General features: G+C 52.9%; 2 protein-coding genes across 2 annotated transcripts; both read left to right on the top strand.

The window, feature by feature from the left end:
• Positions 1-1,838: 1,838 nt before the first annotated feature.
• LOC135404856 (kelch-like protein 10) lies at positions 1,839-12,577 on the top strand. Its single transcript, XM_064639588.1, is given in 7 exon segments — positions 1,839-2,083; positions 2,609-3,086; positions 3,180-3,202; positions 3,204-3,284; positions 5,283-5,336; positions 11,795-11,929; positions 12,067-12,577. Coding segments are annotated over 7 exon segments (1,527 nt in total).
• A 622-nt stretch (positions 12,578-13,199) lies between these two features.
• LOC135404855 (kelch-like protein 10) lies at positions 13,200-14,686 on the top strand. Its single transcript, XM_064639587.1, is given in 4 exon segments — positions 13,200-13,441; positions 13,967-14,444; positions 14,538-14,560; positions 14,562-14,686. Coding segments are annotated over 4 exon segments (846 nt in total). The 3' UTR covers positions 14,665-14,686.
• The last annotated feature ends 1,658 nt before the right edge of the window (positions 14,687-16,344 follow it).

Raw genomic sequence — 16,344 nt, 5'->3', positions numbered from 1 at the left:
CTAAAAATAAAAACAAATCTGCAGTTTAAAAATGAGGCCGGGACGTTGTCTTTCCTCCTTGCTGCACAAAGCTCCAATGTGCCATATGCAAAATGGTTTGGAAGCAGCAGGAAGCCTGGGAGCTGCTGGCCTTCAGCCCAGCTCTGTGGGTGAGACCTGGGGAGGCAGCTGATGGGTTCTGGAGGTGCAGGGTCAAGCTGGAGCCCTGACCAGTGCTGCAGGGGCAGCTGCCCCCCAACAGTGCAGGATTGAGCCCATCAGGATGCGTGTTTTTGAGCTGTGGATTCTGCCTGCAGCACAGAGGCTCATGGGCTGTGGTGGGCTACCTGCACCTCGGGGAGGGGGCAGCCCTGTCCCCCCACTCTGCCCCCCCCAGCAGCTTTGGGAGCTTCATCCTTTTTTACACCTCTGACGGGCCTGTCCCTTCGCCCCAGCCATGACCGAGGGGCCACAGTGGCCGGCGTGGTGGGCGTGGGGCGGCTGATCACCGGCATGGACGGGGTCTGCGGGGCATGTGCGTGAACGAGCGGCGTCACCTGGGCCCCACCTGGGCTACGGCAGCATCGGCGTGGGTAAGGGGCCACGGCACGGAGGGATGGAGGGGGCAACCCCCCTGGGGCCGCTGTCAGCAGGGACAGGGCTCCAGTGCCCACCTGGCAGCTCCACGGCCAGGGCAAGTGGTGCTGAAGCAGGGCTTCCCTGCAGCTTGGCCACCCCCTGCTCCCGGAGGGTCCGGAGGATCCCCCGCACTCACTCGGGCTGCCGGATCCGGACCGTGGCTTTCTCCAGCTCGGGCACCTGCGGGCAGAGCAGAGACCCCGCTCGGTGCCGCCCTGGTGGGACCGAGGAGCCTCCAGCGCCCTCCTGGCCGCGCTCCCCCGCCCAGCCCCGGGGCCGCCGCTGCCCCAGCCCGGGCTCCCGGCCCGCGGACCCCGCTCACCATCGCTCCCGCTCCGCTCCCGCCGGGCCGCGCAGCCGCGGGGCGGGGCCGGGGGGGCGGGCTTGGAACGCGGCCGCGGGGCCGGGGGGGACTCGGGGCGTGCTCGGGGTAGGGGGTGCGGGGGGACCCCCCGTGCCCCGGCTGCGCCTCCGCCCGGCGCCCGCAGCAGCGCGGGGCGGGACCGGCGGTTTCGTTTCTGCCGCAGCGAGCGGGGAGGGCGAAGCAGAAAGGAAAGATTCCAATAAAGAAGCCGCGGGCAAGGGCGCCCGGCACTGAACCGCCCCGCAGCGCCGGGGACGCGGAGTCGCGGAACCCTGTGCGGGAAATGCCCGCAGAGAACCGTCCCCCAGCACTGCCAAGGCCACCACTAACCCATGTCCCCAAGAGCCACACGGCTTTTAAACCTGGACAGGGATGAGGACGCCACCGCTGCTGCCCTGGGCAGCTGTGCCAGGGCTGGACAGCCCTTTTGGGGAAAAAACTTTCCCATGAGCCAACCTAAATCTCCCCTGGCACACCTCAAATGACAAATCAGGGGCAGCGTGTGCGACTTCAGCACTGAGAGGAGCTGGGCTGTGCCTCAGCTTCCTCCTGGGTGAGGTGGCACAAGGCACTTCAGCAGCAGTCAGTGCCCACCTTTCGGGACTTTTACACTCTGGCAAAATAATACTGAGGATTATTTATTATTATTATTATTCATTATTCTTATGCTGGGGGATCACACAGACGATTTTGCTCCAGCAACCATTAACATTGTGCAGGCCCGGGGTTCAGCAGAACCTGGGCCGAGGGAAGTGAAGGCGCCGGGCAACCAGGGAATGTTGGGCCTGGGTCACCCCTGTGGTTGTGATGTCATCACGGGTCACAATCCAGAGCCAGCGAGTGGGTTCAGCGCTGGATGTTTCCAGGCAACACCAGTGTTCCGCACACGTCAGTGAGGTCCACTGCCTCTGACTGCAGCGTGGGAGATAGCACCAGAAAGAAGTCATCCTCCAGCACAGAGAGAGAGATGAGCGGAAGGAATTGGAGCATCACCAACGAGCTCCGCCTTGAAGCTCCGCCCTGTGATGTCATCATTAGAGTTAACGGAGTGGAATTCAAAGCTAACAAGCAAATCCTCTCCTGTTGCAGTGTCTACTTTGGGTCAGTACTGGAAACACAAGGATTTATTTACAAGGGCCTGGAGTGACAGGACAAGGGGTAATGGTGTCACACTGACAGAGGTTTAAATTAGATAGTTGGAAAAACTTCCTCCCTGTGAGGGTGGTGAGGTCCTGGCACAGGTTGCCCAGAGAAGCTGTGACTGCCCCATCTCTGGAAGTGTCCAAGGCCAGGTTGGATGGGGCTTGGAGCAACCTGGTCTAGTGGAAGGAGTTCCTACCCATGGCAGGGGTTGGAATGGGATAATCCTTAAGGTCCCCTCCAACCCAGACCATTTTGTGATTTTGTGATTCCTGTGGAAGCATGGGGGTCGTTCACCCTGGTGCTCCCTGTCCCCAGCCAGAGGCTTTCTCTCCTTTTTCAAACAACCAGCAAGTAAAACATTAATTAATAAACTATGGGGCCTCCCAGCAGGGCTCCTGTCAGTGCCTAAACTGTTGCCCTGGGAGTTCGGGAAACACAGGGGACCCAAGGACAGGATTTCATGCAGCAGTGCTGTGTTTTCAGGATACTGTTTACCAACTGGGACAAGATGGTCTATGAAATCCCTGGTGTTTCAGCTGAAATGATGGGTCTCATCATCGATTTCGCCTACACTGGACCAGTATCGATCACAGAGGACAACGCTGAGAGTTTGCTGGCTGCAGCCGACCAGTTCAATGTCATGGGCATTGTCAACCTGTGCTGTGAGTTCCTCCATTCCAGGCTCTGCTTTGAGAACTGCATTGGCATCTGGAGATTAACTAGCTATTACTACTGCCCTGACCTGCGCGCAGCCGCCTGCGCATACATCTTGCATCACTTCGAGGAGGTGTCCCAGGTGTCCGAGGAGTTCCTAGACCTCTCTGCTGAGGAGCTGGCACATATCATCGAGAAGGACGAGCTCAACGTGAGGCGAGAAGAAGCCATGCTCGAGGCTGTGCTGAGGTGGATCACTCACGACCCGCAGAACAGGAGGCAGTACATCGCCTGCTTGCTGGACAAGGTGGGTGCAGCACAGCTTTGAAGCTGTCCCCAAAGGCTGCCGAGGGGGAAACCATCAGCATTAGTATTCTAACCTCCTCCTTGCATGTTCCAGGTTCGACTGGCACTCCTACAGTCTGAACAACGTCGAAGCTCACGAGTACGTGAAGGACAGTGCTGAGGGCAAAGATCTCATCATCAGGGCCCTGTCAGAAATCTATGACTTTTTTATAGATTATTAAAGAATAAATTTGCAGATCGAAGTAAGAGACAACTCCATAATGTTATAATGTTATATTTAGCATTTTGTTAAAAGCACAAGTTTGAGAGTTGTGTAATAACTAAGCACAAGATCTGTTGAGTTGCTGACTAACAAACCACAACGCAGAGATGAATTGTCACATTATGCCTTGTTGTTCTTAAAAGTACTTGTTCTAAGCACATTTGTAGGAATCAAAATGGAGAAAGCAGGGGGAGGGGTAGACCACGAGGTCTGGATTGAAAAACCACTACCTGCAATGGAAAATTCCAGCATCACGGCCCATAGAGACTATTGACTACTGGACTATTGGCTGATGTCTCCCAGCAACAGGATTAGCCCACGAAAAGAGGAACCAAACAGGAGTCGGCCCGTGTCATGGTTTGAAATCCTCAAAATCTAAATTCCCTCGTCCTAGTCCCCTGTCACATCTCAATCTAATGTGAGATGGGTTTTTTTTTTCCAGACAAAACACACCAGACTCCAAATGGGGGAAAGGGAATATATTACAGTGACTATACAAATAAATACTACAATACATTATATACAATCTTAGCTATCTCTACCATGACATAAGTATTTACAATGGATCAGATCTCTTCCCCCCTCCAAATAGAAGTCCAGGAGGGAAGAAGGACAGATCCCTTCTAGTCTCTGAGCAGTTTCTCTATGGCAGCAGTCCTCTTCACATGCAGCAGCTGATAGCTGGATCTCTTTTCAATACACACAAGAGGGTCTCCAAGCCCCTTGGCCCGTTGTCTCCAAAACGAGGGTCTTCAAGACACAGGGGGTCTCCTTTCACCCCTCTTGGCTCTCCTTCGACTCCAAGCAAAGGCCTCATCTGTGGACTGCCAGCAGGGACAAGGCTGGCTTCATCACAGGCATATCACGAAATGCAGGGGCATCTTCGTGAAAGTCCCTTCCTCGGGGGATTCACCCCTGAGTCAGAACATCTTGGGCAGCATTCAGTTGCAAGCCTTTGCCTCAAGAGTTCTACCAGAGCTCCTGTGCTCTGTTCCAGGCTGCCAGGCTTGTCAGCAGCAGCGGGGAGGCCAAGGTCAACTCCCCCCACATTCCTTTTCTGTCCCGATCCAGCTTCAGGACATCTTTGAGCTTCTCAGCTCCTCTCCCTCCGGTGCTGCACATCCAAAACTACTCTCCAAAATAGGAGTCCATGTCCCTCCTTTCCCGGAGGTCTCAAAGGAGTTTGGGGGGTTTGGTTCAGTTCTTACCCCCAAAGCTCTGTAGCTCTGCTGCTGACTCTCCTTCTCGGCTCTCCGGGACAACTCGGTGTCTCCCTTACTCAGCTGCATGTCTCTGCTGCTTCTCCGGTTCAGTTCTTATCTGTCCTGGCTCTCTGCCAGAGTCTCTGGACGCTGTGTCTGCTGCTGCTGTCTCTGCTCACTCACCGTGGAGAAAACATCTCCCAGCTTAACTACAAACAGTCTAACACTGTTCCAAGTCTCTGCAGTCCCCCCAGCCGGGGGTCGGGAGGGGGCCAGAGCCCTCCAAGGGGCTCCGAGCCCCTTCCTCGTGGCTCACAACATGGCTACCTCTCCTACAACAACAAAACTACAACTCTTCTCTTCCGTTTGCTTGTGGTATGTTTACATTTTGCAGGAGCGCAGATTGGTTCAAAGCTCAAGTGCCACCACCCCTTGGGGGTTACCACTTTCTTAGCCTCTGGGGGAAAATCTGGTTCAAACCACTACAGCCCGCGAAAGGGGAACCAAACAGAATCTAACCCGCGGAACTGGAGCCAAAGGACAGATGACGTGACATTGGGGGGAGGTGGTTGTGAAAGGGTATAAGAAGTGCTGCCCTGTTGTTCCCTTTTGCGGACCGTGGCAGGAACAAGGGGCTTCCTCCGATCGCCCGGCTCGCCGTTTTGCTTATTTGTTCTTCAATAAATTCTTTATTTCCTTGCAACCCTAAATTTCTCGAGTCTCTTGACTATATCAACCTGAACTCGTACGGCCAGAGCTCCTCAGCCGACGCCAAGCCACTCACCCTGTAGGGGACGCAAAGTCCTTGTGTAACAAGGAATAACTGCTCCTCGTGTGGTGCTGAGACAAAAAGAGCTTTATTTCAAATTCGGTGTGGTTTTATCCTTTTACACCATGTGACTTCTTTAGCCAATGAGGTTACCTATGTCGGCGCATGGTCCCCTGGGCTCCTCTGCCCCGGCACGTCCTCTGTGCCTTGGACACGCCTCCCACATCACCCTGCTCTTAATTATCTAAAGAAGTCACAAAAACAGTGCAAAACAACAACAGTGTATACAATCAAAACAGTACATTGTAAACTACCAAGGTTTGCAATGACCCAGCACATCGCTTGCTTGGTTTCTTATACTTCTATGGTAAACCTTATAAAACTTTCTTATATTCCTAAAGGGTAGTGCAACTTGGAGAAATAACTTTATTAACTTAGGGGCCTTAGGCCAACCGTGTATAAACTTACAACCTTTATTAATCTGAGGGGTTTTATAACTAGGGAATTCAACTTTATTTAAAAAACAGGATAATCTTAGCAAAACTAAATTTTCTTAAAAGCAACCTTGTGGCTGAGGTAATGTTATTTTGTGAGGTGTTTTGTGTTTTAATATTTGACCAGTCAAACAACTCTTTTCATTCATTCACTCTTGTCATTCATTTTCATTCATCGGTGGCCACCTTCACTCACACACACACATTTTACAGACTGCTTTTTACCACATTGGTCATTCCTTAATGTAAACCTGAAACATAAACATAACTCTTTTTAAACTTCTGCGTTACTCTGGTTCCTGCTGCTGTGGTCATGTACCTGGATAGGATTTTACACACCTGGAAGAAATCTGCTTAAGTTCTTTTCTTGTAGCTACACAGGCATAGCTCCCTCCCCCTGTCACAAAATCTAGGGATCTCGTCCACTGTCCTGAAATCAAGTTCCTTACCATGACCGGTGGTTCGGGAGAGGCACAAGCCTGGGGTTTATGTTGCTTTTCATACTTATGCTTTTCAGTGCTGTCACAATTTAAAAAACTGATAACATACATAGCTTTTTACAGATGTTCTTGCAGGCTACACAGATTCTCCCCCTTTTTGTTTTTATCTAGTATGTGTTTCAATGTGTGATGTGCTTGTCTTATAGGTTATTGTGGAATGCTTGTGACATGAGAATTTTCCTATTTGATAGGAAGTAAAGCTGTTTTATTATTATTGTTAATCCATTTTTGGGTACCAAAGGTTGCTAAGCAACTAAATCATTGTGTTTTCCACTCTTGTGTTTTGTCCAGTGGATGCTGTGGCAGTTATGTTTTGTGGATGTGTATCTATGTGCATGTACATATTTCAATATGTCCAGTTCAGAGATGTGTATATCTGTTCGCTAGATCTCATTTGCCATTAACTCTCTAGGGTTAATGCTTTCCTGAGATGGCATGGGTGTGATTTTCTGACAGTGTGGGCATGCCCTGATAATGTCTGAGCTTTATTAATCGTGGGTTGGAATTGGCTCTTTACAGAATGTGCATTCTGATGGAAAAATGAATGAGTTAATTTTGCTTGCTCTAGAACTCTGGGTATGGTGTTAAACATTGCTGCTTTAGCAGCTTCTTAGTTTCTGTCAGTTATTGGCTCTGACCTGTCAGCATGTGATTTGTGTGTATTGTATAGAAATCATACCTTTTGTAAATCACGGGAACCAAACAGAACGCATTTCAAACAACAGGTGAGGGTTAACAATATCTCAAGGAAATTAACTTTCAAGACAGGGTATGAACCTTATAGTATAACAGACATAGATACAACATTAAGGGTTGTTCAGAAAACTTTCCAAGGCAATATGAACGGCAGTCAGTTCCAGAACCTGCACAGAGCCTTGGTTCACGGTCTGTAGTTCTCGTTCCCACTGTTCTGTGGCAGGATTTACTCAAGACATTGCAGCATTTTGTGTTTTTCCCAGATGCATCTGTGAAGGCTCTGAGACCTTTTACTGTTTCAGGTTTGCATCTGGTGTGGCTTTTAAAGGTAAATTACCATTTTCTGCCCACAATCTGTGCTTAAGGAGATGGATTGAAATATTACCACCACTTGCCAAGGCAGTTTGGGATCCTGCGTCCTCAGCTGTCATCCTATCCAAATTGTCCTTTGAAGCTGGACTGTTGACAAAAGGCAGGATCTCTTCTGTCCAATTCCCGCAGTCGTGCTCTGCCTTTAATGACAAGCTTTGCAAACATCTCATTAACAGTTTACACATTTTTTAGGTGGTGTGTGTGTGGCAGGAAGAGCCATTCTAGAACTAACAGTGGGCTTCTCTCAGTTTGATCCCACTGAACAATACTGCAAAGTCGGTACCTGCTGGGAATTAGGACTAGGTAGATTTGCCTTTCAGGATTTCTCCTGTTTTGTCTGCTTGTATCACCTTGGTACAATTTTCTAACACTTGGTTTGCCTCTGCAGCTAGAGATTTGTCAGACTTTAGGTTGGAGTTCCCCTTTAGCAATACAAAGAGAGGGTGTAGGCCCCTTGTGGTTATGGTTAAAACAGGTTTTAAGCAATTGACAGCTCCCTGAGGCTTCTGCAACTCGTGTAAATATAAAGTGTTTTTTACCTCGAGCTGTAGCAGCTGTGGAGAACTTTTTTGCTGCGTGGATTCCTGTCCAGGGCAAGCCCAGAGCTGTGGTTGCTGGATCCTTCCTGAAACAATCTGAAGATCTGCATCTTGGACAATTTTGGTTAGAGCAGTAACAATGAATGGCAGTTCATTTCTTGTGGCCGTGGTTATCAATGTGTCCTCTGCATAACGATGTATCATGGCTGTTTGATACCTTGTCGGGTTACTTTGCATCTCCTGTGGAGGGACAGCCCAGCAGTGATTTTGCATAGGCTGTGCATTGTTCGTGGCCATGACGAGAGAGAAAAGTCTCTGGGCATCCCCATGGTGTATAAGGGTGGTAAAGGAATAGTTCTTTGAACCAGTTACCACTAGTGGCCAATTTGCTGGAAGCTTTATAGGTAGGGGCAGTCCAAGCTGCAAGGCTTCCGCATGTTTTTTGACTGCGTGTTCTGCTCTTAACATTTGCAGTGTTTTCCACCTGTCCCCTTTCTTGGGGGTGCAGAGTACATGGGTATTTTGGGGGCTGGTTATTGGCATATTGTGGCTTGCCTTAAGTTGTTTCCTCTCTTGCACATGAAAAGTGGTGCTACAAAGGAGTACAGCAAGCAGTACCCCCACAAGCAGTGCAATGCTTGCGACCTATCTCTTGCCTTGCTTATGGCACCCTTGGTACAACTCAGTCCATTCCCTGCTGCTAGGGTGCTTATGAAATGTTGCTATTAGAGGTCTCCAGGGGCAATCTTTCTGACAGTGATCAGTGTCTCCACATCTAACACAACTACCTGTGTGTCTGACTTCTTTTTGTACTCTTAGCTGGGCATCTAAGGCTGCAGCTAAAAAGGCAGGTTGGTGCTTCTCAGAGCTAACTCTTTGGTAGGGTTGAACCAGTTCAGGAATGTTGCAATTTTCCCCTGCAGGAGGGGTCTGCAAGGCTCTTTCACAGCTTGTATTCCCCTCTTCAAGAGCCAATTGCTTATACAGCATCTCTCTGGCTTCATTGTATTCAACTTGCTTGTTTAAAGCAGACTGCAGCTGGTCTAAACATCTCAAATTTGGCTCAGTACAACCTTGTAACACTTTAATGGGGAACAGGTAATTAATTATCTTGGTTTGTAGTGAGAGTGTTTTTCATAGCTTTTAGGGCTTGCCTGGCTACTACGTCGCATATTTCTCTATGGTATTTAGATTGTGTATCTAATGAATTATAATTTGCATCCCCACTTAACTGGTGTGCTGTGACGCCTGTCTGTGGGTATTTAATATAAGCAGAGCAATTTTTCTGAAAGTCAGCTAACCAGACTGTATATTGGGTGTCACTAAGAACTATTTTCATTAGTTCTTTCCAGTCATATGTGGTGAAAAAAAAGGTGGAACTCAATGCCTCCAAATACTTGAAAGTTTTGGTTAAAGACATACCAGATTCTCTTACCAAATGCCTCAGATTCTCTGTAGCCCCATACAGGGGTTGACGCTGAGGGGACTGGCTTTGGCTAATATCGTTTGGGCACGCCTGAATATTATTCAAGCTTCCCACAGGAAGTGCCTCGTCTAGACATTGTTCCCACATGTTAGCTGACCTCCCCCCATTTGCCTTTTTGTTCCCTCCCGGTGGAACCATCCCCGGTGGAACTATCTGGGTTCCCTCTTCCCCATCCCCCCACTCCTCCCCCCCTCCTTATTTCAACCCGGGTCTCCGTGGGGGCGTGGTGGTGGGCGGTGGGTTGGGGGCGGGGTTGCCTTCCCCTTTGTGTCTGTGGGTGGGGCGGGGCTGCGCTGGGGCCAGAAAAGACGGATCAGTGTCCGGTCCGTGCGGCAGGGAATATGGCTGCTGCCACGCTGAGACACAGGGTCGCTGTTCATTTGCAGCTTGGGGTAGTGAATATAGCGAGTCACGTCCCCCATGGCTGTGACAGAGCTCCCTGCATTGATCCCATGGGCGGGGATCTTGCATTTCGGCTTTGTTCTTTCCCAGCGACTCGGGGTCTCCCGGCTCCCGTCTCCCTGTATGTTCTGTGAGTTTCTATTACAATGTTGGTGGGTTACGCTGCTATCTGCAGTGTGGGCGGGGAGGGGGGGGGTGGGCGATACTGTTACAAGTTTGGTAATAGTTTGTACGTGTGTTTGGGTTCAGAATATGGTAAGATTTTAGCAATAAAGTTATTGTTTCAATGTCTCTGTGAGGTTTCTACGGAAACAGAGTGTTTTGTGTTACCCCAGGGAAAACAAAAGAGGGGACATAAAACAACCCCTCCCGCCGTGGATCGTTCTCTCCCGCGGTGTCTGTTCCTGGCACTGAGGGGGAGCGCGGGGGGAGCGCGATGGGGCCCGGACACGTCTACAGAAATTCCAAGAGGGCCGGGCTGGGCTGGCCCAGGGGAAGGGAAGGAAGGGAAAGCGAAGGGAAGGGGCGTCCCAGGCAGGGAAGGGGCGTCCCGGACCCCCCTTCTCCGCCTTCCCGCGCTGGGCCCTTCTGCCGCCGCAGCCCCAGCGCCATGGCCATGGCCCCGGGCAGCCACTGCCTCGTCCTCCTCCTCCTCCTCCTCCTGGGCATCCTGGGGGCCCCGGCACTGGGAAGACGTGGTGATAGACAGATACTATATCCCCAAAATCTGCCTGCGGGAGGCGCAGATGGGGGATTTCATTCGCTAGCACTACAATGGGACCTTTAAAGATGGCAAAGAGTTTGACTCCAGGTATCGCCCGCGGCTCTGTGCCGGCTGCATGCGGGGGGCAGCTGCGGCGGGACCCTGCATGTCTCCTCCAGCCCCCACCCGCATCCCGGGGCGGGCGGGCAGCTGCGGGGACCCCGCATGCATCCCCCAGCCCCGGGACAGGGGCAGCCAGGCCAGGGCAGGCAGCTGCCCGCTCCAGACAGTGCCCAGATCCCCCCCAAGAAAGGCTTTTGATGGATGCTGGGGTGAGCACATGGACCCGGGGAGCCCTGTACACGTGTCAGCCTGGGGGGGCCTCAAGCAAAGCCTCAACCCAGGCTGCAGCCCCTTCCCCCAGCCCCTGCCTGGCTGCCCTGCTGTGTCCCCCATCTCCCCCCAGCCCCTCGGGGAGCCTGGCATGCCCTCAGCTCTACAGTGCCGTGCGGGAGCCTGTCCCGGGCACAGGCAGGATTTGGCCCTAAGTGGGACGTTCTGCACTCAGGAACATGTATCTGCTTGTGCTGCACAGGCAGGAAAACACTTAAAGCACTTTGAGACGTGGCAGTGGAGAAACCTTTCATTACCCCAGAGGCTTTGCTCCACTCAGTGTCCCTTGGCCCCGCATCCCTCCTGCTCTGCCCACACTGGCTGGGACCCGAGCCTGGGGCAGCCCCTGGTTTGCAGCACCGTGAGCAGGGGGAGAACCGGGGACACAGAAACAAGGGGATTAAGGACTTCGATTTACCTGAGATGTCTCCACTTACTTCTTAGAGTTTTTCGAGATCTAAAAATAAAAACAAATCTGCAGTTTAAAAATGAGGCCGGGACGTTGTCTTTCCTCCTTGCTGCACAAAGCTCCAATGTGCCATATGCAAAATGGTTTGGAAGCAGCAGGAAGCCTGGGAGCTGCTGGCCTCCAGCCCAGCTCTGTGGGTGAGACCTGGGGAGGCAGCTGATGGGTTCTGGAGGTGAAGGGTCAAGCTGGAGCCCTGACCAGTGCTGCAGGGGCAGCTGCCCCCCAACAGTGCAGGATTGAGCCCATCAGGATGCGTGTTTTTGAGCTGTGGATTCTGCCTGCAGCACAGAGGCTCATGGGCTGTGGTGGGCTACCTGCACCTCGGGGAGGGGGCAGCCCTGTCCCCCCACTCTGCCCCCCCCAGCAGCTTTGGGAGCTTCATCCTTTTTTACACCTCTGACGGGCCTGTCCCTTCGCCCCAGCCATGACCGAGGGGCCACAGTGGCCGGCGTGGTGGGCGTGGGGCGGCTGATCACCGGCATGGACAGGGGGCTGCAGGGCATGTGCGTGAACGAGCGGCGTCACCTGGGCCCCACCTGGGCTACGGCAGCATCGGCGTGGGTAAGGGGCCACGGCACGGAGGGATGGAGGGGGCAACCCCCCTGGGGCCGCTGTCAGCAGGGACAGGGCTCCAGTGCCCACCTGGCAGCTCCACGGCCAGGGCAAGTGGTGCTGAAGCAGGGCTTCCCTGCAGCTTGGCCACCCCCTGCTCCCGGAGGGTCCGGAGGATCCCCCGCACTCACTCGGGCTGCCGGATCCGGACCGTGGCTTTCTCCAGCTCGGGCACCTGCGGGCAGAGCAGAGACCCCGCTCGGTGCCGCCCTGGTGGGACCGAGGAGCCTCCAGCGCCCTCCTGGCCGCGCTCCCCCGCCCAGCCCCGGGGCCGCCGCTGCCCCAGCCCGGGCTCCCGGCCCGCGGACCCCGCTCACCATCGCTCCCGCTCCGCTCCCGCCGGGCCGCGCAGCCGCGGGGCGGGGCCGGGGGGGCGGGACCGGAACGCGGCCGCGGGGCCGGGGGGGACTCGGGGCGTGCTCGGGGTAGGGGGTGCGGGGGGACCCCCCGTGCCCCGGCTGCGCCTCCGCCCGGCGCCCGCAGCAGCGCGGGGCGGGACCGGCGGTTTCGTTTCTGCCGCAGCGAGCGGGGAGGGCGAAGCAGAAAGGAAAGGTTCCAATAAAGAAGCCGCGGGCAAGGGCGCCCGGCACTGAACCGCCCCGCAGCGCCGGGGACGCGGAGTCGCGGAACCCTGTGCAGGAAATGCCCGCAGAGAACCGTCCCCCAGCACTGCCAAGGCCACCACTAACCCATGTCCCCAAGAGCCACACGGCTTTTAAACCTGGACAGGGATGAGGACGACACCGCTGCTGCCCTGGGCAGCTGTGCCAGGGCTGGACAGCCCTTTTGGGGAAAAAACTTTCCCATGAGCCAACCTAAATCTCCCCTGGCACACCTCAAATGACAAATCAGGGGCAGCGTGTGCGACTTCAGCACTGACAGGAGCTGGGCTGTGCCTCAGCTTCCTCCTGGGTGAGGTGGCACAAGGCACTTCAGCAGCAGTCAGTGCCCACCTTTCGGGACTTTTACACTCTGGCAAAATAATACTGAGGATTATTTATTATTATTATTCTTCATTATTCTTATGCTGGGGGATCACACAGACGATTTTGCTCCAGCAACCATTAACATTGTGCAGGCCCGGGGTTCAGCAGAACCTGGGCCGAGGGAAGTGAAGGCGCCGGGCAACCAGGGAATGTTGGGCCTGGGTCACCCCTGTGGTTGTGATGTCATCACGGGTCACAATCCAGAGCCAGCGAGTGGGTTCAGCGCTGGATGTTTCCAGGCAACACCAGTGTTCCGCACACGTCAGTGAGGTCCACTGCCTCTGACTGCAGCGTGGGAGATAGCACCAGAAAGTCATCCTCCAGCACAGAGAGAGAGATGAGCGGAATGAATTGGAGCATCACCAACGAGCTCCGCCTTGAAGCTCCGCCCTGTGATGTCATCATTAGAGTTAACGGAGTGGAATTCAAAGCTAACAAGCAAATCCTCTCCTGTTGCAGTGTCTACTTTGGGTCAGTACTGGAAACACAAGGATTTATTTACAAGGGCCTGGAGTGACAGGACAAGGGGTAATGGTGTCACACTGACAGAGGTTTATATTAGATAGCTGGAAAAACTTCCTCCCTGTGAGGGTGGTGAGGTCCTGGCACAGGTTGCCCAGAGAAACTGTGACTGCCCCATCTCTGGAAGTGTCCAATGCCAGGTTGGATGGGGCTTGGAGCAACCTGGTCTAGTGGAAGGAGTTCCTACCCATGGCAGGGGTTGGAATGGGATAATCCTTAAGGTCCCCTCCAACCCAGGCCATTTTGTGATTTTGTGATTCCTGTGGAAGCATGGGGGTCGTTCACCCTGGTGCTCCCTGTCCCCAGCCAGAGGCTTTCTCTCCTTTTTCAAACAACCAGCAAGTAAAACATTAATTAATAAACTATGGGGCCTCCCAGCAGGGCTCCTGTCAGTGCCTAAACTGTTGCCCTGGGAGTTCGGGAAACACAGGGGACCCAAGGACAGGATTTAATGCAGCAGTGCTGTGTTTTCAGGATACTGTTTACCAACTGGGACAAGATGGTCTATGAAATCCCTGGTGTTTCAGCTGAAATGATGGGTCTCATCATCAATTATGCCTACACTGGGACAGTACCGATCACGGAGGACAACGTTGAGAGTTTGCTGGTTGCAGCAGACCAGTTCAATGTCATGGGCATCGTCAACCTGTGCTGTGAGTTCCTCCATTCCAGGCTCTGCTTTGAGAACTGCATTGGCATCTGGAGATTAACTAGCTATTACTACTGCCCCGACCTGCGCGCAGCCGCCTGCGCTTACATCTTGCATCACTTCGAGGAGGTGTCCCAGGTGTCCGAGGAGTTCCTAGCCCTCTCTGCTGAGGAGCTGGCACATATCATCGAGAAGGACGAGCTCAACGTGAGGCGAGAAGAAGCCATGCTCGAGGCTGTGCTGAGGTGGATCGCTCACGACCCGCAGAACAGGAGGCAGTACATCGCCTGCTTGCTGGACAAGGTGGGTGCAGCACAGCTTTGAAGCTGTCCCCAAAGGCTGCCGAGGGGGAAACCATCAGCATTAGTATTCTAACCTCCTCCTTGCATGTTCCAGGTTCGACTGGCACTCCTACAGTCTGAACAACGTCGAAGCTCACGAGTACGTGAAGGACAGTGCTGAGGGCAAAGATCTCATCATCAGGGCCCTGTCAGAAATCTATGACTTTTTTATAGATTATTAAAGAATAAATTTGCAGATCGAAGTAAGAGACAACTCCATAATGTTATAATGTTATATTTAGCATTTTGTTAAAAGCACAAGTTTGAGAGTTGTGTAATAACTAAGCACAAGATCTGTTGAGTTGCTGACTAACAAACCACAACGCAGAGATGAATTGTCACATTATGCCTTGTTCTTAAAAGTACTTGTTCTAAGCATATTTGTAGGAATCAAAATGGAGAAAGCAGGGGGAGGGGTAGACCACGAGGTCTGGATTGAAAAACCACTACCTGCAATGGAAAATTCCAGCATCACGGCCCATAGAGACTATTGACTACTGGACTATTGGCTGATGTCTCCCAGCAACAGGATTAGCCCACGAAAAGAGGAACCAAACAGGAGTCGGCCCGTGTCATGGTTTGAAATCCCCAAAATCTAAACTCCCTAGTCCTAGCCCCCTGTCACATCTCAATCTAATGTGAGATGGGTTTTTTTTTTTCCAGACAAAACACACCAGACTCCAAATGGGGGAAAGGGAATATATTACAATGACTATACAAATAAATACTACAATACATTATATACAATCTTAGCTATCTCTACCATGACATAAGTATTTACAATGGATCAGATCTCTTTCCCCCTCCAAATAAAAGTCCAGGAGTGAAGAAGGACAGATCCCTTCTTGTCTCTGAGCAGTTTCTCTATGGCAGCAGTCCTCTTCACATGCAGCAGCTGATAGCTGGATCTCTTTTCAATACACACAAGAGGGTCTCCAAGCCCCTTGGCCCGTCGTCTCCAAACGAAGGGTCTTCAAGACACAGGGGGTCTCCTTTCACCCCTCTTGGCTCTCCTTCGACTCCAAGCAAAGGCCTCATCTGTGGACTGCCAGCAGGGACAAGGCTGGCTTCACCACAGGCATATCACGAAATGCAGGGGCATCTTCGTGAAAGTCCCTTCCTCAGGGGATTCACCCCTGAGTCAGAACATCTTGGGCAGCATTCAGTTGCAAGCCTTTGCCTCAAGAGTTCTACCAGAGCTCCTGTGCTCTGTTCCAGGCTGCCAGGCTTGTCAGCAGCAGCGGGGGGGCCAAGGTCAACTCCCCCCACATTCCTTTTCTGTCCCGATCCAGCTTCAGGACACCTGTGAGCTTCTCAGCTCCTCTCCCTCTGGTGCTGCACATCCAAAACTACTCTCCAAAATAGGAGTCCATGTCCCTCCTTTCCCGGAGGTCTCAAAGGAGTTTGGGGGGTTTGGTTCAGTTCTTACCCCCAAAGCTCTGTAGCTCTGCTGCTGACTCTCCTTCTCGGCTCTCCGGGACAACTCGGTGTCTCCCTTACTCAGCTGCATGTCTCTGCTGCTTCTCCGGTTCAGTTCTTATCTGTCCTGGCTCTCTGCCAGAGTCTCTGGACGCTGCGTCTGCCGCTGCTGTCTCTGCTCACTCACCGTGGAGAAAACATCTCCCAGCTTAACTACAAACAGTCTAACACTGTTCCAAGTCTCTGCAGTCCCCCCAGCCGGGGGTCGGGAGGGGGCCAGAGCCCTCCAAGGGGCTCCGAGCCCCTTCCTCGTGGCTCACAACATGGCTACCTCTCCTACAACAACAAAACTACAACTCTTCTCTTCCGTTTGCTTGTGGTATGTTTACATTTTGCAGGAGCGCAGATTGGTTCAAAGCTCAAGTGCCACCACCCCTCGGGGG

Source organism: Pseudopipra pipra, chromosome W (genome assembly GCF_036250125.1).
Source record: "Pseudopipra pipra isolate bDixPip1 chromosome W, bDixPip1.hap1, whole genome shotgun sequence".
Taxonomy (NCBI): domain Eukaryota; kingdom Metazoa; phylum Chordata; class Aves; order Passeriformes; family Pipridae; genus Pseudopipra; species Pseudopipra pipra.
Note: the sequence above shows the minus strand (reverse complement) of the source record. Positions and strands in the feature narration are given on the sequence as shown.